Source organism: Gossypium arboreum, chromosome 10, assembly GCF_025698485.1.
Source record: "Gossypium arboreum isolate Shixiya-1 chromosome 10, ASM2569848v2, whole genome shotgun sequence".
NCBI classification, from domain to species: domain Eukaryota; kingdom Viridiplantae; phylum Streptophyta; class Magnoliopsida; order Malvales; family Malvaceae; genus Gossypium; species Gossypium arboreum.
Genome location: NC_069079.1, coordinates 104,403,590 through 104,428,671, shown reverse-complemented (window position 1 = coordinate 104,428,671; position 25,082 = coordinate 104,403,590). Strand labels below are relative to the sequence as shown.

Below are 25,082 nucleotides of genomic sequence, written 5' to 3'. Positions count from 1 at the left end.
TAAATATTATTCTACATCCATCCATTACAAATAAGAACACGATTTTTATGAATTGCAATTCCTTTATTGAAAGTTATGGAAAATCTATCTTGAAATATATATGCAATAAAAATTAAATTTCTCCTAAAAGCAAGTACATAAAAAAAGTCTTTTAAGATAATCTTCCTGAAATTATTAAAATAAAGATGTAGTTCTCCCACTACATGAGCCACCAGACTACAAGAATAAATCAAACTAATAAGCATCAACAAGCTTAGTAAGTTTGATATAAGCTCCCTTTACTAGTTAACCGAAGACTATCCAATTAATGCAAATTTTCAATACATCAGCACACAGCCTGCTAGGCACAAAGCCCGAATAATCACTGGCACATAATCTGCTAGACACATTGCCCGAATAATCAGTGGCACACAGCCTGCTAGGCACATAGCCCGAATAATCACCTGCACAGAGCCTGCTAAGCATGTAGCTCGAATAATCACCGTATTTCTATTTCGTTAAGCATAACCTAATAAAACCCATAATTCAACCAATAATGAAATAGTATGGAATATTCAATAAGATTAATATTAACCATATAACAAACTTATCTAGACTGAATCGTAGAAATTGTAAAAGTTTAGGGACTATACTACTAATTTTCCTTTTTTCAATATTTACGGATTCTTGATCTATAATATAAAATTCTTCAATTATTAGCATATATTTAATTTCAAATCCATTTTACAATTAATGCCCTTTTATTTTTTAAATTTATACAATTACCCCAAACTTTTACAATTCTTGCAATTTAGTCCCTTAACTCGAAATTTATCAAATTAACTAATTTTCTCAAGTAAATAATTTATCCAAATATTCTAGGCCCTCAAAATCCCTAAAAATTAAATTCACTATAAAAACCTAATATTTTGAAATGTTCACAATTTAATCCTAAAATCAAGATTTAACAAATATCTCTTTACTAATTCATTAAATAGCATAATAAAGGCTCCAAATACATGGTATTCATAAAAAATATTTAATATTCATAAATGAAAACTTCCAAAAATTTTAACAGAATCAAAAATGAAAGTACGAGCTAGTTGGACCTAATTGCAACGATCTCAAAAATGTAAAAATGACAAGAAATAACATAAAAAAATCACTTACATGCATTGAAAATAAGAAACCAAAGCTCCTTCGCCCTAGCTATGGCTATTCGGCATGAGCTTGAAGAAAATGAAGTTGATTTTGCTTTTTCATTCATTAATTTTGTTTAATTTTAATTAAACTTTCCTTAATTTACAAATTTGCCATCCGTTTCATATTATTTTATTATTTCCCATTAACATGCCGTCCAACACTAACCAATAAGGAATAATTATTATATTAGTCCCTCCTCATGTAATTAATAAGCTATTTAGTCATTATTAAACTAGTTACTAATCTTTGCACCTTTTTCAGTTTAGTCCTTTTTCCTAAATTAACTATCTAAACGTTAAATTCTCACACCAAATTTTAATACGACTTTAGTGACTCTATAAATATTCTAAAAATAATATTTACGAGTCAACACGATGAAAATTTGTGGTCCCAAAACATTATTCCGTCACCACTAAAAATCGGGCTGTTAAATGAAAAATTCAATGCTAATGAGATGATTTCGTTTACCCTTATAGGTGATTCCATTATTATGGAATAATTCTATATCATGCAAAATTCGCATACCCAAAGTACCGTCTTTCGATTGCTTACCTATTTGAAATTAGGCTTTTAATACATCAAAGTATACGAATCACACATACATAGTCTATTATTCATTTAAGATTAAGGTATGCGACACTATGAACGTCACAAGTGAATAAATCCATAAACGGATCTAGGATAAATTCAATTTATGTTCTATTTGATGTATTGTCAGTTCAGAAAGTGACATCTATGCCTTTATCTTCTAGGAATCATCTGCTCCGATGCCCAAGATAAGGCATCTCCCCAATTGAACTTGATAGACAATATAATAGTCTTTCAATCGATTTGCTCAATTTCGATTAAATTACAGATTGTTTCGAATATCTACTAATATAAATTATCTTTTCATATTATGATCTGACCACATAATGCAACTTAATATTAGTTAAACATTAGATATTCAATAAACAAATATTTGCTTACATTTTTCTTTTCATGCAAAAAACCATTGAGGACAAATACAAATGATATTAATGTATAATGAAATTTTATTTAAACCAATCTATTTTAAAAATTACAAGTACAAAATTACGAATACACTACACTTAGGGTACTAGATCCTAACAATCAAACCACTGGTTCTTGATTCGACAAGTTTGTTCGATTTAAATAAAGTCAATCATTAAAAATTCATAAACATTTAAAAATTATAAAATTATAAAATCTAGTTCAACTAATTTTTTTATCCTAATTTAACTAGTTTGTATCGATTCACAGGTCAATTGAGTTTTTGTCTTTATTTTGGATTGATATACTGGTCAGTTCTTGGTCTAATTGGCCGATTTTGTCTAGCTCTGGAAATAATGGTTTAATAAGTCTTCCTTCTTATGAAAATGGTGGAAGTTTTTGTCTCGTCCTGTGTAAGTATTAGTCTTGCTTATGCAAGTGTTTTTAGGATAAGCTTATCATTGTTCTCTTCAATTTGGTGGTTACTTTTTTTGTGTTGATGGAGTTTATCATTCCTCATCGATAATGAGTGTTTGTTGTATCTTTCTTTTCCCAGTATTGTATGATCATATTCATGGAATGAATGAATTATTTTTCCTTTAACTCGTATCACCATTTTCTATAACATGTTAAAATGTTATCATATTAGGAAACATTATTTAACATGTTATCAAAATGTCATAATGTTATCATGTTGGTGAAAGAAAAATTCAACATTAAAAATATAGTTATAAAAGATTTGTTTAACAATTGAATTATATGTGGAGGGTAACTTATAAAAAAATCATCATCAATCTTGAGTTGGGGTCGAGTTGACTTGTGACATCGACTCAATCAACAAAATTATTACTATTAGATTTTGTCACACTCATTATGTAGATGAGAACATTTATGTAACAAGTTTATATAAAAAAAATGTTACAAAATCTAAATGTGGCTTTGGTTCAAGTGGCAAAGTTGAGTTATGAAAATGCTTAATGCTATGGGATTAAATCTCATGAGTCTTATTATGTGTATATGTTTTTTTATTGATTTATCAAGATACAAAAATACATAAATGCCCTCAAATAATATTTATTACTCTGTAAACTATATGGGCTTTTGGTAATTTTCTAATTGAGTTGGGATCTTGTTAAAGGGTGACATTAACTCAATTAGCCCTTTAATATATACTAGATACAAACGTGGGTGAAAAGTTTTTTTGTGTAAAACTTTTAAACTATATAAAAAAAATCAAATTGAAGGTTTGGTTAGAATGGTAAAGTTGAGGTTTTGTTAGTATTGGTGTGCAAAGTTTCTTATACCCCTACTCGGTGCGACACGTGGCACCATGAGAAGACTTCTGAGAGACTCTCGTGGATGACCCTCTACTTACCTCCAGGCCTGCAACACTCAGCATATTCTCCACCTAAGCACTTGGATAGTCTTCTCCCGCTCGACTAGTCCTTTGGTGACCAACCACCCGCTTTAGCGGGTAAACACTCACCTCCAAAGAGAGGACCATTGAGTGTAACAACCTTGTACTACCATAGTCAAGGGAATGTCAGAGTAGTACCATGCATGAAGACAACCTATGAATAATGGTCTTGCCATCTAGCCAACCAAACGATTACCATCTCTTGGATTTGTCAATGACATGGCCTTACTAAACACGAGATCTCCTCCCATATAAATACCATGTAGAATGATGGAGGGATCAAATCTCTAGCCTTTCCGCAACCTTAATCACTTCCAATGCTCTGTCCCTTTTGCCTCTTTACCTTTTCTCCTTTCTTCGACTCTTCGCTTGTTTAGGTAAAGTGGCCTTCCTTGCACAGCCGCCGCCACCACCACCACCACCACCACCACCACATCCTTTTCTTTATCTCCTCTCTTGTAGACACTTGTATCAACAGAATTCAAATCTCATTACAAGAAAGTTTTTTATTGGGTTTATTAAAAATGTAAAAAAAAATATCATCATAATAATATAACTTATTTTAAATATAAAAAGATATTTTAGCCATTTTTCTAACTAAGTTTATATTTAATTGATTCGTGAAATCAACCTAGTCAGAGGTTTAAAGTCAATAAAGATAAAATAAAAAGTGAGAATATATGGGTTACTAGGAAATTGGGCCAATGCATGGTCGACTTAAAAATGGAAATATGGGCATCTTTGAAGGGTCTTCAACTAGCTTGGGATATAGGGCTTGGATGAGTTGTTTTGGAAGTAGATAACATGACAATAGTACATATGCTACTGAGGAAAGATGACTTATATGCTTTTGCAACTTTGACGAGATTATGGAGCCAGTTAGACTGAGATTGGGAAGCCTATGTTGTTCATTCATATAGCGAGGGCAATGGGCTAGCGGATGCCTTGGCTAAGATGGCTCCGCTGGATAAAGAAGATTTTAACCTTTATAATCTACCTCCTACAAAGGTTTTACAATTACTTCATAATAACCTTAGTGTTGTTGGCTGTAAATGTTCTGTTGATGTATAGTTTGTATGCTTCTTTAGCTCATTCCTATTGTTCTCTTTTCATTAATAAAAAAAGTGAGAACATATTCATTATATTTAAGGGTAAAAAGTAAAAAAAAACAAAAAATAGTACAAAGTAAAAATAAAGTAAGTCTTTAAAAAAATCAATTAATCCCTTGATGAGAAAAAATCAATTAAGTTCATTCATTGATGAAAGTTGTTGTTGACTAGTTTAACTATTAACTAATGTTGAAGTGGCTAATAAAAATAATTAGTAGATGATACTTGACATGCTACAAATATAAATATGTTATTAAGTGATATGACAATGACATGCAATGTCAGCATACATTTATAAAAATTAAATAAAATATTTAAAAATGGTAAAAATATAAAATTATGAATAATTATTAAAGAATTATATAAATCATAAAAATATTTTAAATTTATAAAATATACATATTAAAACTTTTAAAAGTTACCAAAATAATATAAAAATGGTTAAATAATCTATTACACATATATCATCACAAAAGTTATAAAATGTCAAAATGTATAGTATATTTTAAAGTTTTGTTTGAGTTGATATAATCTTCAATTGAGTCTCAACTTAATTATGACAATATTAAAAACTTAATCTTTTATAAAGCGTTTACTAAAACTTCAAAGTAGGTTGGTTTTAGAATTAAGTTTTAAAATGATTTTATTATTTTTAATTACAATTTAATTATAATTTTTATTATGGTAATGAAATATTGAATTCAATATTAATTGATATATTTAAAAATGGTAAATAAATTCTAATTCTAATTAGAATTAAGTCTTAATATATTACCAAAATTATAGACTTAAATTAAAGTATTGAATTCAATATTTAACTATACAATAACTTTATTTTCATTTCCATCAATATTTAGCAGTAATTATAACAATAAATATAAATGGAAATTAAATTTGGAATTTTCCCATAGAATGTATGGAAAGAGTGGAAAATCTACAATAAATATAAATAAAAATAACAACATTAAATACAATGTTCGTATTATCTATAAATAATTATATTTCATCATAGGAGAAAATCGTTTTCTCAATATTTTTGTTCTAAAATAATCGATTTGGTGGCAATGGAATGAGAAATTACTGCAGTTTGATTTTTCTAACATTTGTTGTTATGTTTTTTATTACTCTTATATAGTTTACTTTTTATAACATATTTTCCTTTTTGATTTTTCTTTCCTCTATGTAACAATATAAAAATCATATTGTTATGTAACAATAGTCCCTAATATAATACCATATTAAATATGTACAAAGTAATCTCAAATTATTATTATTTACATGTAAAATAGTAATATTAATTTTCCTTTAATTTTTTAAGAAATATATAGTTCTTTCACAATTACAACTCATGTTCAACTTCTTTTAAAATTTTAAGTAAAACTTAAACTTTTTCAAAGCCTAGCAATGTTATGGATCGAAGCTTCAACGGTAATTTTACATTTCATATTTCCATTATCTTGTTTGTTATTTTTTTTTACTGTAAGTTCATACTATCGAAACGTTGCATTTTATTAATAAGTTTTAGTGGAAGGTGCGTATTGGCAAAGGAAATTAAAACCCTGCTTAAACGATTCATTTTGAGGAAACACCGTTTAATAAAATGGTACGGTTTGAGTAGTTGTTATTCTGCCAGTTGTCCAAGTCTGTTAGTTTTTCCTTTTTATCACCAATTAGGTGAGGGCAAATAGTTATGAAAAGCAAGAAACAATTTTAGTATCTTCTTCTTTGAATTTTCTCTTTCAAATCTCTCTTTTGCTTCTCTGTTTCTATCGATTTCTTCTTCCAAATCTATTTTGCACCAAAGGTATCAGAGCTCAGTCAGTTCTCATGGCCATTAGGGGTGTTATCACCAAAGATGCAAAATGAACTTGCACAGTTGCAAGTAGAGTTTACACAATTGGATGTAAGGATTGATGCGCGCCTGAAAGACCTGCAAGAGGGAATCAAGAGTGAGGTCCGTTCTAAGGTACGATCTGAAACTTCGTTCCAAGATCCAACTCATTGTTTGAACAATATTTGAGCAAACTCCTCCTACTGCTATCACTAGACTGGTTTCTAACAAGGGTAAAAGAATTTTGGGAGGATCTCCTCTTGATTTTCCACAAAACGAGCATCTAGTTGTTTCTCCTATGTTAGATTTGAGACATATTGATGTGTCTTCTCGAGGGGGAACCTTGGATGCTATGATTAATCCTTTTCAAGTGGAATGTCCTCATTTTAATGGGGAAAATTTCAAAGGGTGGTTGTCTAAGCTAGAACAGTACTTTAAAGCTGAGGGGGTGGGAGATCATGTTAAGGTCCGAGTCATTAGGCTGTATTTGGAAGGGAAGGCTTTAGATTGACATCATTTCTTTGTTTATAGGCAAGAAGGGTTGCATCAACTAACTTGGGAGTTGTATGCTAAGGGCTTGAAGGAATGCTTTGGATTTGACTTTTTCCTTAATCCTGTGTTTGAGCTTGTGTCTCTAAAACACATGATCGGTTGATCAATATCATGATGGATTTGTAAGTTTACTAAACCAGCTCCATTTTCTTGAGGCATATGCACTAAGTATCTTTACAAGTAATTTGAAACTTAAGATTGGACAATACCTTCAATTGTTCAAACCTCAAACCTTGGTTAAGGGCTATTCATTGGGTAGGTAGGTTGAAAATATTGTATTGGGGCCATCAAGAAAGGGGTTATTGGGAGGTCGTGGAATAGGTCCTATCAAACCTTTATTTCCTACTCCCAAGGTACATCATAGTACTAATGGTTCTTTACTAGTAGGGGGTTCTACAGGAAGTAACTCGAGGCAGCAAACTTCCACTAAATCTCTTTCTTAAGCTGAATTGGAGGAAAGAAGGAAGACGAGCTTCGTTTTTGGTGTGGTTTTAAATACACACCAGGGCACAAATGGTCCAAATCTCAGTTGTATTAGCTCATCATTGAACCACAGGTTGATTAGGACACTGATGCTAAAAGCCCAACTTTCAAGGATTTCTAAAACTGTCCTGAACAATTGGAAATAGTAGACTAGGAAAATGAAACTCCTACTCTAGTGTTATCTTTACATGCCCTTCAGGGATCACAGGGGCACAATATTATGAGATTTTTAGCCTTCATTGATTATACTGAGGTGATTATTTTAGTTGTCTCAGTAAGTACACACAATTTTTTAGACTCAAAAGTGGCTAAGAGGTTGAATTTGAGAGTAGAGAAGGCAAGTACACTGAGAGTGATGGTGGCTAATGGAGTTCAATTATCAGCTTAGAGGTTATATAGAGTTTTTCTATGGAAGGCGCAGGTTTATAGTTTCTTTACTAATTTTATGATTTTACCTGTGAAAAAATGTAATCTGGTGCTAGGAATTCAGTAGTTTACTTGTGAAAGGATGTGATCTGGTGCTAGGAATTTAGTTGCTCTTGTTTATTGGTTCCATCATTTGGAATTTTTCTTCGTTGACTGTGCAATTTGATTACATGGGATAGTGTTATACTTTCCAAGGTATTGTACCAGGAACCTTACAGATTGTTTTTGGCAACCAACTATTTAAATTTTTGAGTATGGTGGGAAATGGTCCATATCCTATGTTGTTGACTTTATGTAACCAGACTACACACCAGTCCAGTTGCCTTAAGACTTACAAATCCTTCTTAATGGCCGGAGGATGTGTTTCAGAATCTAAAAAGGCTACCTTCACTTCAGTTATAGGATCATAGGATTCTATTAATGGATGAAACTAAAGTAGTCAAAATGAGGCATACAACCACCCTGCAATATAGAAGTGATAAATTAAAAGACTCATATAAGAAATGTTACAAGCTGGTATAATTTGTGATAGCAATAGCCCCTTTGCTTCTCCTGTAGTGATGGTGAAGAAAAAGATGGTAGTTAGAGGTTGTGCGTTGACTACAGGTGGCTCAACTAACTAACCATCAAGGACGGGTACCCTATACTTGTCATTGAAGAACTTCTTGATGAATTGGGTAGGTAAACTTTTTTCTCTAACCTAGACTTGAGTTCAGACTATCACCAGATACAGATGTGGGACAATGAAGTGCATAAAAAAAAATCTTTAAAACACATGAAGTATACTATGAATTCTTGGTCATGCCCTTTGGCTTGACCAATGTTCCTTCCAGTTTTCAATCACTAATGAACTTAGTTTTTAAACAACTATTGAGAAGGTTAATCTTAGTATTCTTCGATGATATACTTGTGTATTCCAAAAGTTGGTCAGACCATTTGGTACATTTGCAAGAAGTGTTACAATTGTTGATGTTAAACCAACTTTATTCTAAGAGGAATAAGTGTACTTTTAGAGCCACTCAAGTTGAGTATCTAAGGCACATTATTTCCATGGGATCAATTAGCATGGATTAGGCAAAGGTGGAGAGTGTTTTCAGTTGGTCTACTCCATAATCTGTGAAGGAATTGCGAGGATTCCTTGGACTGTCAGGTTATCACAGAAGGTTCATCAAAGGGTCTAGAGTGTTGGCCAAGCCCCTCACTACTTTGTTGAAGAAGGATATTCTATGGAAATGGACTGAGCTTGCACAAACAACTTTCTAGTAGCTTAAGGAAGCAATCTGTCAGGCACCAGCTCAGGCTTTACCTGATTTCCAAGAGATTTTTTTGTATAGAGACTGATGCAAGTGGACAAAGGGTAAGAGCAGTCCTACAACAGAAGGGTAAATTAATAACCATTTTTAGTAAGGCCTTGAGAGTCAAACATCAAGCCTTGTCCATATATGACAAAGAGATGCTAGCAGTGCTCCTAGCAGTCAAAAAGTGGCACCTTTACCTGATTGGGAGATTCTTTCAGATAACAACAGACCATCAAACCTTGAGGTTCCTCTCTGATCAGCAAGTAATTACTCCCTGTAACAACCCAATTTTTAGTGGTGTCAGAAATAGTGGTTCAGGGCCACCAAATTCGATGAGTAAGCTCATAAATATTATTATTTAATGTTTACGAGTCAAATATGGTTTTAGAAAGGTTTTTGAAAGTGGTTTTAGAAAATGAGGTGTCAAGACCTCGTTTCTATAAATAGAGCAGTAAATATTTTTATAAATATTTATGGAGTGTCATTAAGGTAGTATTAAAGTTTCGTTAAAAAATTTTAACGTTTCAATAGTTAATTATTAAAAAAGACTAAATTGAAAATAGTGCAAAACTTATTAATTATAATAATTGAGTGATTGAATGACATGATTAATAAATAAAGAAGGACTTAGGTGGTAAATATGCCTAAACTAATGAGATGGGACGGCACATGAAGATTAAATTATAAAATAAAGTAAATGAAGGGTAAAATGATAAATAAAATGAAATTAAAACATATAAATTAAAGTTCTAAAAGTTTCTAGGCATTTTCTTCTCTAAATATTCGGCCGAAACAACTATGGGAGAAAGGGTTCAAGCTGGTTTTAATATTTTTCCTCATATTACCGAAAGCTCGAATGGGTTGGAAGCTTGTTGGAGTTATATCACACTATCCATTAGTTTTATCGGTAATTTTGGATGATTTAATTATGGTTATAATGGCATGTATAGATTAATTTGGCTAATGTTGGTTTATAAATGCTCTGTTGTATCTAGCCATTGGGATCGTTTGTGATAGACATGTTTTGATGTGCATACAGTATAATGTTATATGTGAATGTTTGGTATGGTTGAATGCTGATAATCTTACAGGTATGTTAATACTTAGTACACGTATGCATATATATGAATTTGATCAAATTGATAAGTTTGAATGCTAGAGTATTTGTGATGATCATATATGTATAAAACTTGGTTTTATCTTGATTTGAATGCTATGATATGGGTTGTTGATGTGTAAAAGTATTGAGTTAGGTTGATGACAAATGGGGTGATAAATGTGGCTTGGAAAATAGCCTATTTTTTATCCACTCGGGCAGAGACATAAGCGTGTGTCTCAGCCGCACGGCCTAACACATGGGCATGTGATCTGGTCGTGTGTCCCCTGCATCTATTAAATTGAGAAACAGAATGCTCAAAATTTTCACATGGTTTAGCACACGAGTGTGTGGCTTGGCCGTGTCACCCAAGTCAGTAAGAACCCTAATTTGGACACGGGCTGAGACATGGACATGTGTCCCTAATTCAAATGTCCACACGACCTAAGACACGGGTGTGTCTCATGACCGTGTGAGCCACACCGTCTGGCCACATACGTGTGTGACCTATGCACCTTGGAAAAATTTTGAGGTTTTGGAAAAAAATTTTGAAGTACCCAGTTTAGTCCCAACCTATTCCTAATGTGTATTTTGAACTTTGAGGGCTCATATAAGGGACTTTTGATATGAATACTATATGATGTGAAAAATATGTTTACTTGATTTGTAAATTTCAGTAATGCTCTGTAACTCTATTGCGGTGACAGATTCGGGTTATGGGTGTTACACTCCCTATCAACAACTGTGGGTTACTAATATGTTGATGTATGATTACTCTATTTCTTACAAAATAGGGGCCCAAAATATAGTGGTAGATGCCTTGTCAAGAATGCCTCATGAACAGAATCACCAATTTTTCTAGTGTATGGGAAATATGAGCCTTTCTTGGTCTGAACTATAGGGTCAAATTATTGATTATTATGAAAAAGATACCAAGTTGCAACAGTTGTTCTAGGAACTTTAACATCAACCCAGCTTCACCTTAAATACTCTTGGGATAGTAGGTTGTTTTGAAGGTTGGGGGAAAGTTATCGTGGCCAGACAGAGGTTCTAAACAAGTCTTTAGAGGGTTACTTAAGGTGCATGATTGGTGAAAAGCATTTTGACTGGGTTTTTTGGTTACCCCTGGTAGAGTGGTGGTACAACACCACCTACCACTCAGCCATTAAAGACCACCCCTTATGAAGCCCTTTATGGTCAGGACCCTCCCATTCACCTGCCTTACTTAGTTGGTGCTTCTCAGGTAGCTACGGTAGATAAAACCTTACAACATAAAGAAGCTACAATGAAGGTGCTGAAGTTTCATTTAAAACAGGTTCAAGAAAGGATGAAGCAAATGACCCAAAAAAGGAGGTCCAATAGGGAATTTGCTGTAGGAGACTTCGTTTACTTAAAGTTGCAACCATACAGGCAGCACTCCATGCGAAGTTTAGAAACTAGAAGTTGTCACCAAGGTACTTTAGACCTTTTTACAGTGGAGGTTAGGGTAGAACAAGTTGCTTACAAGTTGATTTTGCCACCAACAACTTGTATCACTCAACCTTCCATGTTTCCCAACTAAAGAAGCACATTGGTTCATCAATGAGTTCATCTGTGTTGTCACTAGTGGGATTTGATGGTGCACTCCTCAAAGAACCAGTTTGAGTGTTAGACAAACAAATGGTCAAAAAAGGGAACTAGGTTGTCACAGAGATTTTGGTGGAGTGGGCTGACACATTTCCTAAAGATTCTACTTGGGAAAATCTAAAGGAGATGTAGCATAGATTTCCTGCTTTTGATCCTTGAGGACAAGGATCTTGTTTGGGGAAGGGGTATTTGTTATGGATAAAGCTTCAACGGTCCTTTTACATTTCATATTTCTATTATTTTGTTTGTTATTTCTTTTTACTGTAAGTTCATACTATAGAAACGCTACATTTTATTACCAAGTTTTAGTGGAGCGGTGCGTATTGACTAAAGGGATTAACACCTTGCTTAAACGATTTGTTTTGAAGAAACACCGTTTAATGAAACGGTGCGGTTTGAGCCGTTGTTATTCTGCTAGTTATCCAAGTACGTTATTCATTCATTTTTATCACCAATTAGGTGAGGGCAAGACACTTATGAAAAGCAAGAAACAATTTCAATATCTTTTTCTTTGAATTTTTCTCTCTCGAATCTCTCTATTTTTTTTGCTCTGTTTCTATCAATTTCTTCTTCCAAATTTATTTTGCACCAAGCAAATCAAAAAAGAATTTAGAAAAAAAACTTTTGTATTTTTTTTTTTGAATCCATCATATTAAATACATCCAAACTATTTCTGAATTATTAAAATGGTTATAAATGTTATAAAATAAAGAGAGATAGGAGAATAAAGAACAAAGAAAATATGAAAGTAATAGAGAATGTAAGAAGCACTAGAGAATGTACTTTATTGATCAATTGAGATGATTACAATGCTTCATCAGAGTCTCTATTTATAGGCATAAAAAGTATAAAAGAAGAAGAGATCTAATTCTAATAACTATTAGAATTTAAAGTACATTAAAACTTTATCTCGATCATGATGGACATCCACTTAATAAGATATTCATAACAATAAATATATTTAAAAAAATACTTTCAATATTAATAAACAAGGGCTAAAAAACTAGTAAATTTGGGGTCTACATCTCTTGTCTCCCGCACCCTAAATTCTCCATCTAAACTTCCATTACTGATTGGAAAGACACCCTCAAACACACATATATTGCAACTGATCCCAATGACTTCACATGATTTTCATGTCCCTCCACAACTATACGAACCCACCTTCTTTCCCACGTTGCCAAATCCTCACCGTCCGATCTGACCCCACAATGATTCCACAAATCCTACCTATATTATTATTATTATTATTATTATTATTATTAATATTAAACTTAAGGGTTAAAAAAGTCCTAAACTAAAAATAAAAAAATTTTAGTTGAGTCCTTCTATAAAAAATACATCTAATTGGGGCTTCAATGATCCAAAAAAATTAATTGGTCCCTTCTATTAACAGAAATTGTTAATTGACTGATTCAATCATTAACTTTATTGATATGATTTACGAATGTCACAATAAAATATTACGTGACTGTATGATGATGTGGCATGAATTTGGATAAATGTTTGTTTAGATTCATTGAAATTAAATCTTTTCTAAATTTATTTTGGATGGATGCAAAATTAAAAAAACTTAGACAAAATTTAAGAGAGTTATAAAATGCTACATAGAGCTAAGTGTCTCTCCAGTAGTTTAGAGTAGAACTACAAGAAGCAAGTAACTCAGACAAGGTTGGTGTTTCATGGTTCACATGTGCTGCACATAGCATATTGAAGTGAAGTCAATATCTCTTTCCCCTTCTCCGCACGTTCACAGATGAAACCCTTGTGTTTGGCTTAGCAGTCCACGAAGATACCAAAGAGCTTCGTATGGTCGAGGGTAAATATTTAGGATACCAGCTTTTCAATATGTGTAAACAAGAAAGGAGTATAGAAAAAGCATGACTGAATGTATATTCCAGCTGGAAAAGGATGAAACTCAACAAGAGTCATCATCATTGGGATGCTGATAAACATACACACTTCATTTACCCGAAAATGAAACACAACGTATTAACTATGGTGACTGCTTCACCCGAAAATGATGACATAACAAATCAAGATTCCAAATCAAGATTCCAGTGGAATAAAAGTTTGTAAATATTATCGATTCACATAAAAGTTTATCAAGGCAATTCTATTTGCTTAACAACACTTCGTTACTATGCATTTATGGATAAATAATATTAAGAAATTTCGTGAGAATGAATCACAAAAATCAGATGGCAACGAAGACTTCATAAAAATTTCAATGTAAGGATAAATAGTAAATTTATTCTTTTCTGTGGAGATGAAAATGAATCCGGCAAACTTATAGCTCTTAAACAGCCAATATTCTATTTTGTTGTGATAATCATAGAAAGAAAAATAATAATAATTAAAATTAATTTTAGTTATGTTTAAATAATTTTTTTATATTTATTTATATCTTTTTCTACTTTTTATTTTACACATTAATGAGGTGTTTTAATATTATTCATTGATGGTGCATAAAATTGAGAGTGCATCGAATATTATCATTAATAATAAAAATATTTTAGAATTTTTAATTTTTTAATAAATTTTAAACTCTTTTAATTTTGTACTTATCCAAAATGAATCTGGACAACCATTTATTCAGTTTCATTCTCTATGCACATTTTAATTATTTTTGAAAAGAAATATTTTTTAAAAATACCACATCATCATATTATCATGTGATAATTTTAATGGTCTCTATCTATTATGTCAACAAAATTAACCGTCAAATAATTAACTAACTATTTCCATTAATAAAATATATGCAAACACATAAAATTAGACCATGGACACCAACAAATGCAATTGAAAAACAATATATTTATTTTAAAAAAAAAATTGAAATTAACAGCGTAAGTTATTGGTTGGCTAAACTACCAAACCCTAAACCAACCCAAAGGAGCTTAAAAAGTGTTAGGAATATAGGGTGTACAGACATTAAACCTTAATTCTTTATCTTACTTTTTATTTTGGTTGAAGCATAAAATCCTATTGCGCCAAACCTTTAAAATTCAAATTGATTTGTATTAAAGACACAAGGTGGAACCGGAATCAGATATGAAATGTTTTTTAAAATTGTTTTTGGATAAAAATATTTCTCAAAAAGTTGTTTTTTTAGAGAAAAAAAATGGTTTTTCTGAAGTAAATAAAATTGGCCCAAAAGTTTTTTTTTTTCTCGTAAGCTAAAAATTTTAATTTTTACCTAAAAGTATTTTTTTTCTCAAAAGCATTTTTGATAAGTATTTCTAAACTAAGCTTAGTCTCTATATACTTTGTACATTTAGAATTCAGTCTCTCTACTTTTATTTTCAAAAACTTAATTCCTCTACTTCTTGAATTTAAGATCTGTTTTCAAATTATTTATAACCAAGTAATGTTTTAATCGAAAAATTAACAATATTAACTATTTGGACTAATTAATAACATTATAAAAATATAAAATACTAAGTTATGTTAGAAATTAAAGTATAATAACTAGATTTCAAATTTAAATATAATAGAATTAAAATTTAACTAATTTTCTATAACGTAAAAGAAAAAAAAAAAAAGGGAAAACAAGCGGTGTATCCACATTTCAGTGAGATCATCTTTTTTATATAGAATTATATAGATTACGTTTGTTTGATGAACCAGTTTTTAAGGAATCTTGATGTTGGGACCATTTGTGAAATAAGTGGATACGCATATATTCCTTTGTTTTTATCATCATATACAACAACAATCAGTCCACTTCTCTCTGTTTTTCTTTTTGGGTCTTAATTTAAGGCTTTATGGCAGCTAGTTTATCATGAAACCACACTTGTCTTTTCTTCTGTTTCCTTCCACTAAAAATTTACCAAATTAAAGAACTTAAAACTAGCAAAGGGAACTAGTTGGGTTAGGGGAACAAGCTGAGGATGATCATATAGTTAATCATCACATTCATCATTTATATATCTATGTATGCATGTACTCATCAACCAACATGTAGACACAATTCGGTAAAAATCTCCTCCATAAATTTATATTAAGAATTAAATTGTATTTTATCTCTTTTACTTAAAATTGATTAAATTAATTCTTGTACGTTAGATTAAAAAATAAATTGATCGTTTTATTAAAAAATTATCCATTTATAATGTTAAAACTAACATGATTGATAGAATAACTAAACAATTATAAGTGACGTGTTACGTGCAATGGCATAGACAGAAAATTTATAATGTTAAAACCTCTAAAAATCATGTAAACTAATGTATAATATTAATACTTGATAAATCAATATATAATATAATTAAATGTAAAAGTATTACAAGATTTATTAAAATAATAACAGAAAGAAAAGACACATCAAATAAATTTCAATAACTTTTATTGGTGAAGTCATTGAATTATCATTCCTTAACAATGTTTTTAAAAATATGAAATAAAAATTTTTCAAAACTTAATATTTACTGTTATCAAATAATTTTACTAATATACCAAAAATTTATATAATATAAATTTATATTTACCAAATTCTATACTAAAAATTTAATATTTAATTTTTCATAATTTAATTTTTTCATTTATCAAATAAAAACTTAGTAAATATAATTACTATGATAAATTATAGGAAATATAAGATAAATTGAGAGCACAAAAATAAATTCATTATTTATTAAAAAATTCATGAAGCCAACATATAACTAGTAGTTTTTTTTTGCAAAAATAAAAAAGTACATTAACGCTTTTTGGTGTCATGAGAATGCATTATGTCAAACACACGATTAACACAAACACGAAATTCACACTGGCAACAACAATTTCTAAACAAAAATGTTATTCATGAAATTCAAGGTTATAAATACGATCAATCTTAATTTCTTCAAGGATTGTATTAGTACGAATCTAAAAGTTATTACCAAATCAAGATGTTAGGAATCTCATACAAAATCAATATCTTGAAATCATTTAATTAATTAAAATTAAACTTTGCATAAAAATCTTGATCCATCACAGTAAAATCAAAATCTTAATTTTCTAGATATTAATTAATAGATCTAGTAAAGAAAAGAAGAGTTGTTGCCAAATTGGGAGACCACTTAAAAGTATTAAAATATAGTTATTATATAATACTTCACAACTTGAAATTCGACCCATTCTTGTAACCCTGGAGCCCGACCCATCTCGCAAGGTGGAATGCTTGTGACCCACCTTGCGAGCCACTTACCACCTCGTGAGGCCGCCTCACCAAATAAGTATAGAGGCGATCACGCATGAGCACCACACACACCACCGATACCTCGCGAGGTGGTCCTAATAGGAGTTGATCCCAAAAGGCCTCACCACTTCGCGAGGTGGAGCATGGGTGTTGTGATACATTCTTACTAAAAGAGACACGTCTAAAGGTATGTGTCGAGCCTAAAAGGGGGGGAATGTGTCATATGTGTGACACCTAGTTGGCCCCTAACCCGTCACATCAAGGATCCATGTCTTATAAACATGAAAAAATTGCTCCTAAGGGAGGGGGGACTAAGAGAGCACCTCAACTATAGTTTGCATATCTTGTAAAAATTTTGGAGTGTACGTGTGAAAATAAAAAAAAAAATTGTGAGAAAAGTGATAAATATTGAAAGAAAAATATTAAGAATTTTTGGATTTTAGTAAGTGGAGAAAGATTAATTTTTGTCCTATAAAATAAAATTTTAAAGTTTTTTTATAATATTTTGTGGGATCAATTTTAAAATTTGTTGTGGGGTCAATTTACTAATTTTATAAATTAAAAATATCTTTTAAAATATTTTTTTAAAAAATTGATCCCACAATGGTTAAGGTAGTTTTGCTCCTGGCTTGGCTACATGTACCTCATGTTTATGTATGTAGATTAAATTTTAACCGTAAAAATAGATGAATTTTTTAATAAAGAAATCTATTCACTCTTTGATTGTAATACCCGAAAATTTTTACAAGAAAATATTATCCGTGATTTAGTAAAATAAGGAAATAAAGTGACAAAAAGGGAATTTTTGAGTGATGTCAATATTGAGAAGTATATTATGATATATTAATTCAAGAAAGGACTAAATTGCAAAGATGAGAAAAGTCTTGTTGCATAAGAGTAAATACTCAAAATTTAAGGGGTTGAAGTGTAAATATAAAAAAGTTGAAGGACTAATGGTGAAAATATTTTAAGGGTGGAATGATCTAGAAACCAAGAAAAATTGATGAATTAGGACCAAATTGAATAGGTAAAAAAATTATAAGGACGAAATCGCAAATTTACCAAATTAAGTGATGACTCAAGGATGGAATTCTAAAAGATCATGAAGGGCAAAATGGTCGATTAGTAAGAGAGAGAATTCTAGAATGTAATGATTATGTTGATGATATTTTAAATTAATTAATTAGATAAATATTATTTTATTAATATTTTATGAGATGTTTATTATTATTATATTATTATTTATTTAGTATAAAAGGAAGGAAAGATGAAGAATTATCAACACATTTCCTTTCCCATGCAAACTAACTTAAGATAAGAAGAAGAAAAGAAGTTTGTTTTCTTTACAATTTAGTCCTTCCACCAAAAATTCATTATTTTCACCTAAAAATTGAAAAAATTTCCATAGCCATTAAGAGAGAAAGATAGCAAGGAGATGATGGGGACCAAGAATATCAAGTTGGATTCAAGAAATCAAAGATGGAGGAGAGAGAAAAATCAAGTTAAAGATTGAAGTCAATAAGAAAAGGTAAGTACATCAAGATTTCAATATGTTTTTAAGTTTGTTATTATTAACAAAGCATGGAAATAATGTTATAGTAGAGTTTTCTTACATAAGGTCCTATGTTCTTGATATGTTAGTGAAGAGAAAATAAGAGAAAGTGATGAGAAATGGTGTAGAAAAAGAAAATAAGGGTGTTATAACATGGTAATTAATATCTTGCACTAAAACAGTTATGGACAGCAGCAGTAGTCTAAATTTGAAAAATCACCAAAAATTGTATAAATCTAATTATAGGATGAATAAAATATGAAATTAAAGCTTATTAAGTCTAGTTTCTTATAGAAGAAATTATGTAAGCAATGGAATTCTAAATCATGAGATATGATGAATTTTGTGAGATAAGGTCAGAATGATTTCGGGTTCCCCTGTTCTGAATTTGTAAAATCATAAAAAAATTGGATAAAAATTATTAGTGGCTTAAATTTATATGTTTAGAATCCTGAATGAGTCTATTTTCAATAGAAACAAATATGAACATTATTCAAATTCTGTACAAGGAGATAATTAATTTTTACTGAAGAAGGGTCACAACTGTCAGACAGCAGAATAGGGGTAACTTTAAAGAATAAACTGTACTTATTGAGTAAACCAAAAATTCTGAAAATTTTATGGTAAGAATATATATGAGTCTAGTTTCAGGTAAAATTAGCGGATCTTAATTTGGAGTCCTATAGCTCTAGATATAAATAATTTAGTGACTATGACACAGATGGACAGCTTGAATATTCATAAAAGTAAATAATAAAGATTATAGATAATGTTACTTACAAGTGTGCTACATACATCAAGGATGTGGAATGGAGAGGAGGAGGAGGAAAACATATATGAATATTCATTAAGCATGGCTAATTTGCATATTTTAGGCTTAGGGACTAAATTGAATAAAAGTAAAACTTTATGGGTAATTTTGTAAAAATTTCAGAAATGACCAAATTGTATGAAATGGATTATTTTATTATTTAAATTACAAAATTGAATGAAATTATTATTTTAGTTCAAGATCGGGAGAAAACATGTTTTAGGGATTAAATTGAAAAGTGTTGAAATTATGGAAAATTCTGATATTTTATAGAATTCATGGACTGTTATCAATATATATGAGAATAATAGCTGGAAATAAGGATTAAATTGCAAGAATTCTATTTTCCTGACCCTAAGGACGAAATCGTCATTAATTAAAAGTTTAGGGGCAAAATGGTAATTTTGCCTAGAGCATTAATTAAATGCATTAGAAGATGAAATAAATGAAAATGATGATCAAATTTATTTATAAAGATCCGGACGACTCAAATATGAGACTTGATCGTGGAAAAGAAAAGATATCGGATTAATGAAATTATAAACACAAACAAGCAATGAGGTAAGTTTGTGTAACTTGAATTGTATTTTAAATACTTGAAATATGTGGTTATGTGATGAAAATATGATTTGAATGTTCAATTCATGATATTTGATGAAATATTGATAATACTAGATATAAATTGAAAATAAATCCCGCTTGAATGAAAGGAAAATTCGATGGATCTCGAAAAGGAATTGACGGTAAAAGGATCTAGCAGGACGGGTGATCCTATTCGATATAGCCCTCCGAAGAATACGTGTAAAATGGATTTAGCCGGACGGGTAATCCGAATTAGGGTCTGAATTTAGCTCGACTGTAATTGGATCCAAGCTCATTAGAGTAATTGTCGTTCTGAGGATTTAGCCCGGACCGGTAATCCCGACAATACTTTATGAGTTTATATTACAGGATTTAGCTTTGGACTAGTAATCCCACTGTAAGGATGAGGTTCATGAGTGTGCTCTCGATATGAAATGTGTAAGACCATGGTTGAAAGATACCATGGCGACTGATATGAAATGTGTAAGACCATGGTTGAAAGATACCATGGCAACGTGATATGAAATGAACAAGACTATGGTTGAAAGATACCATGGCAACATGATGAGAAAATGAGTAAGACCATAGTTGAAAGACACTATGGCATCATGTCAAAGATAAATAAGACCGTGGATGGGAGACGCTCTAAAATCTGTTGAACAATTGATATTCAGGTAATATGTATCAGATGACGAATGGTTATATGAAATAATTACGAAGATAGATAAACGAAATAAGTATAAGTACATGGAATATAATTTATGTTAAGTTTGATATAAGCTATTACCGGAATAAATATACATAAAATATATGGAAATGATGGAGCATGAAATATCGATATAATGAAATGAATGATATATGCTTATGAAGAAACGGTAAGAGCATGATATGTTTCATGACATGTACATATATGATTATCTTTGATATGTTGATACAAGGAAATTATGTAAGTTGAGACTATTATTAAACTCAAATGCGATATGTCGAGAAAATAGATATATCAATGTTGAATTTATATGAGATATGTGCAAGTATACTAACAATGTTGACGTTTGATGCTTATACAAGTATCAAACTGTTGATTGAATGGTAATATATTTATTTATATGATGCATTGAATTGGTAAGTATTTAAATTTTTTTAGTGATCTGTAAATGGTAGTAATACTCCGAAACCCTGTTTTGGCAGCGGATACGGGTTAGGGGTGTTACATTGATCTAACCTTTAAAATACAATCCAAAATAATTTGACTGTAAGATTATAAACATTAAGATAAGTCTTAAAAACCCTAGGAAATGGCACTTATCCACAACTATCTTTAAATCTCTATATATAATAATTTATGTGTACATCAGTTTCATCATCTAATCATTCTGATAACAATGTGAAAAAACAGTTCTATTTTATAGGTTATTTGGGATGGAAAAAAAGCTACTTTTCATGTCACTAACACTAACAGGTCATTCCCCAAATCATGATTCATGTTCCAATTAATATTCTTTTCAATAAAATATATGTACCTCCACCCAATTTATAATTCTCTCAACATCTTTGTAATAATTAGAATTGTACGGAATGTACAAAGGGCCAACTCTTTTGAATTTATATATATCCTTTTCCTTGTAGGTAGTCATTAATATGATCATACTTTAATTTATGTGTATATAAATTTGGATGTTATGTCACCTTTGGAATGTGATTGTATGAATTAATGGGTTAAAAAGTAAGCTATTTCACTGCACTTTTAACCAGTTTCAACTTCAGACAAATCAAGTAACAAAACAAACACTTATTCCATAGTTATGGTGTCCTGTTGGGTGACGCATTTTAATAACCTTTTGTCATAACTATGATTTTGTAATGAACAGTTGGGTAGAATATCCACTCTGAAAACCTTATATGCAATTCGTTTAATCTCCTCCACCTTTGAAAACCATATTCTTACTCTTAACTCATTGGTTGAGCATTAAAGCAATCAAAGCTTTACTTATTTATTTAAAATTAAATTGATCAATTGGCCCTCTCAGCATCCAATATTAATATTGCATGCCGATGAAGCCTAATCTAAGACACACACATATATATATGCGCGGGTGCCAATACTGATGAACTTGGTCAAATCACCATTGAATCATGTACTCCAAAAGGTTGGGCTGGTAGACATGGCGCCCCACCATTTGATAGGCCTCAGCACATGTCACATCGATCTCGAAAAAGACACAAGTCTAAGTGTATGTATATATGTATATAGGTATGTATATAGTATTTGTGTAATCATAAGTTTTTTTTCTATAAACTTGACATAGATTGCAGAACTAACCTTTTGACCTTTTAAGCAACAGGTATAGGTTTCAACAGGATATCTAAAATGGCCGAAAACGTCGGGGCGAGCGGCTCAAACGACGATGATGGTTTCAGGGAGCAAGATCGGTTACTTCCGATTGCTAACGTCGGCCGGATAATGAAGCAAATGCTACCTCCGAATGCAAAGATCTCAAAGGAAGCCAAAGAAACTATGCAAGAATGTGTTTCGGAGTTCATTAGCTTCGTCACAAGTGAAGCTTCCGATAAGTGCAGAAAGGAAAGGCGAAAGACTATTAATGGAGAAGATATTTGTTGGGCCTTGGCTACTCTCGGTTTCGACGATTATGCAGCGCCATTGAGAAGATACTTGAACAAGTACAGAGAGGTAGAAGGAGATAACAAAGCAGCAAATCAAGACAAGGTTAATAACGACAGTGATGAAGGCAGGCATGATTGGAAGCAGTAGAAACTCCAATCTGGGGCCATTTGATTGAGGTTATATATATATATATATATATATATATATATATATATGTAGCTTTTAACCTTGTTAATTACACTAATTAATCAACAAAGATTGGGTCCTATTTTTTACTTGATTTCATGTGTTTTTGTTAGATAAATCATAGATATAGATGACAAGCAAGGCTGTTTGCTTTTATTTCATGTATGGAAACTTTATGCAATTTTTCTTTTTGGTTTTGTAGTTTTTGAAACCCTAAGAAATCAATCTTAGCTTTGGGGAATTGGAGATCATCTTGTGTACTTGTATGTTTGAAATCTGATTCAAGATCCAGCCTCGGTGATAACAAGGGTAATTTCATTGTTTCAACTCTGTTTGCAACAAGGAATTGAAGCTAACAGGTTAGTTAACTTGTAATAGTTCCAGTATTTGTAACAGTCTATATTATATATGTGTATATATATTAAATTTGGGTTCATCTTAACAATTTAGCCACTTTCCCCCAATTATCTGGAGACGGTCTCCTGGTAAAGTAGCCAATATATCACCATGTTTCTGGAAATTTCCATTTTTATTCCCAGTAATGATCTACCACTTTTTAGTAGAGGTTGACTTTGGTTAAAGTATATCTATCTAGGGCTAGGGTTCCTTTTAAGCCATGATGGAAAGTTACGGAGACAGGCCACAATTTAGCGGCTAGCATTTGATGATTACTGATAGGGATTTAGGGGGTGTTCTCCATTGTTTTTGGATGAAATTTAAAAAAAAAAAAAAGTGTTTTTCTCTTAAAAGTAATGAAGAATACATATTATTGGGGTAATTTTTTAATTTTTGGAATGAACTTTTTTAGAGATGAAAAAGCAGTAAATTTTAATTTTTCAGCCAAAAAGTACTTTTGGCTGTTATTTTACCTTTTAATCTTACTTTTGACTTAAAATGTGTTTAATGCTATTATTTTGTGTTCTCTTTTTGGTTATTTAATATAAGTTTTACAAATGTATTAAAAGCATTAATTAAAAATAAAAATATTTTTAAAGTAATACAATTGTGTTAATATCTAATTACAAATATTTAATTATTATATTTAAATATTTAAATATAATTTATATATTCTAATTAAATTTAATAAATAATTAATATTAATTACTTAGAAATATTTAAAATTAATATTATATATTAAAATATTAACAATAAGTTATAATAAATTATTTTTATATTTTTACTAAAATATCATAATATTAATTAATTTGAACATTATTTAAATACATATTTGTTATTTTATAATATCATGTCTAAAATGGACATTTTACTTTTCAAAAGCAATTTTTAACAGCAATATCAAACACTTAAATTTTTCCAAAGCACTTCTCAAAAGCATTTTTCCACAACACTTTTCAAAAGCACTTTTTAAAAGTAATGAAGAACTTGCCTTTAATGGGACGGGTGAGATACATATTGCTAAATATGGAACCCGGCGAGATAGATACTATTAATTCTATCATCGTTTTTTAATTGAAAAGTTTTAATATACTATTCGCCTTCTTTTACTATTAATGTATAATTTTAAAAATTCACATTTATAAATTTTAAATTCAACCATCCATTTTATTCTACTCCATTTCACTCTACTTTAATTTAATTTTTATTACTTATTTTAAATAAAGTAAATATTACTTAAGAGATTAGGGTTCCATTGTGTTTCAAATATTATGTGCTTCAATTGGAGCATTAAAAAAGATGCATCCATACAAAACTGACAGACTGGAAGACAGACAAAAAAATTGGAAATTATATATTAAACTAGAAAAGATCCACAAATCATTTCATTGCTGCACTGTATGAAGCACTGACTTGGGAAGAGGAGAATATTTGCATTGAATATTCAAGAATCCACAATATCCCAAAGCTCCAAAATAAAGTGTATTTTCTTTTTAACTATGGCCATGATCATGCCATCATCAAATAGCCAGTAGCATAGGGATGGCATATATTCTTTGTTCTATTTTTAAGTTTTTGCATGAATTTTCTAAGAGTTATATATTTTATTCACACGTTTAAATACGCGTCGGATACGAAGGAAAAACAACTCATGAAAGTAAAGCAACATTGTGCTCCCCTCCCCCAATTCTCTCTCTATATACACTAGGTTTTTTTCGGTCCTTATGTGTAATTAAACAA

At 30.7% G+C, this 25,082-nt stretch overlaps 1 protein-coding gene across 1 annotated transcript; it reads left to right on the top strand.

The window, feature by feature from the left end:
- Positions 1-22,411: 22,411 nt before the first annotated feature.
- LOC108487815 (nuclear transcription factor Y subunit B-1-like) lies at positions 22,412-22,907 on the top strand. Its single transcript, XM_017792167.2, has one exon. The coding sequence runs from the start codon at positions 22,506-22,508 to the stop codon at positions 22,905-22,907; it is 402 nt and encodes a 133-aa protein (XP_017647656.2). The 5' UTR covers positions 22,412-22,505.
- The last annotated feature ends 2,175 nt before the right edge of the window (positions 22,908-25,082 follow it).

What these genes read in the sequence shown, in the direction of transcription:
- LOC108487815 (XM_017792167.2), top strand. Translation starts at nt 22,506, where the DNA reads ATGGCCGAAAACGTCGGGGCGAGCGGCTCAAACGACGATGATGGTTTC.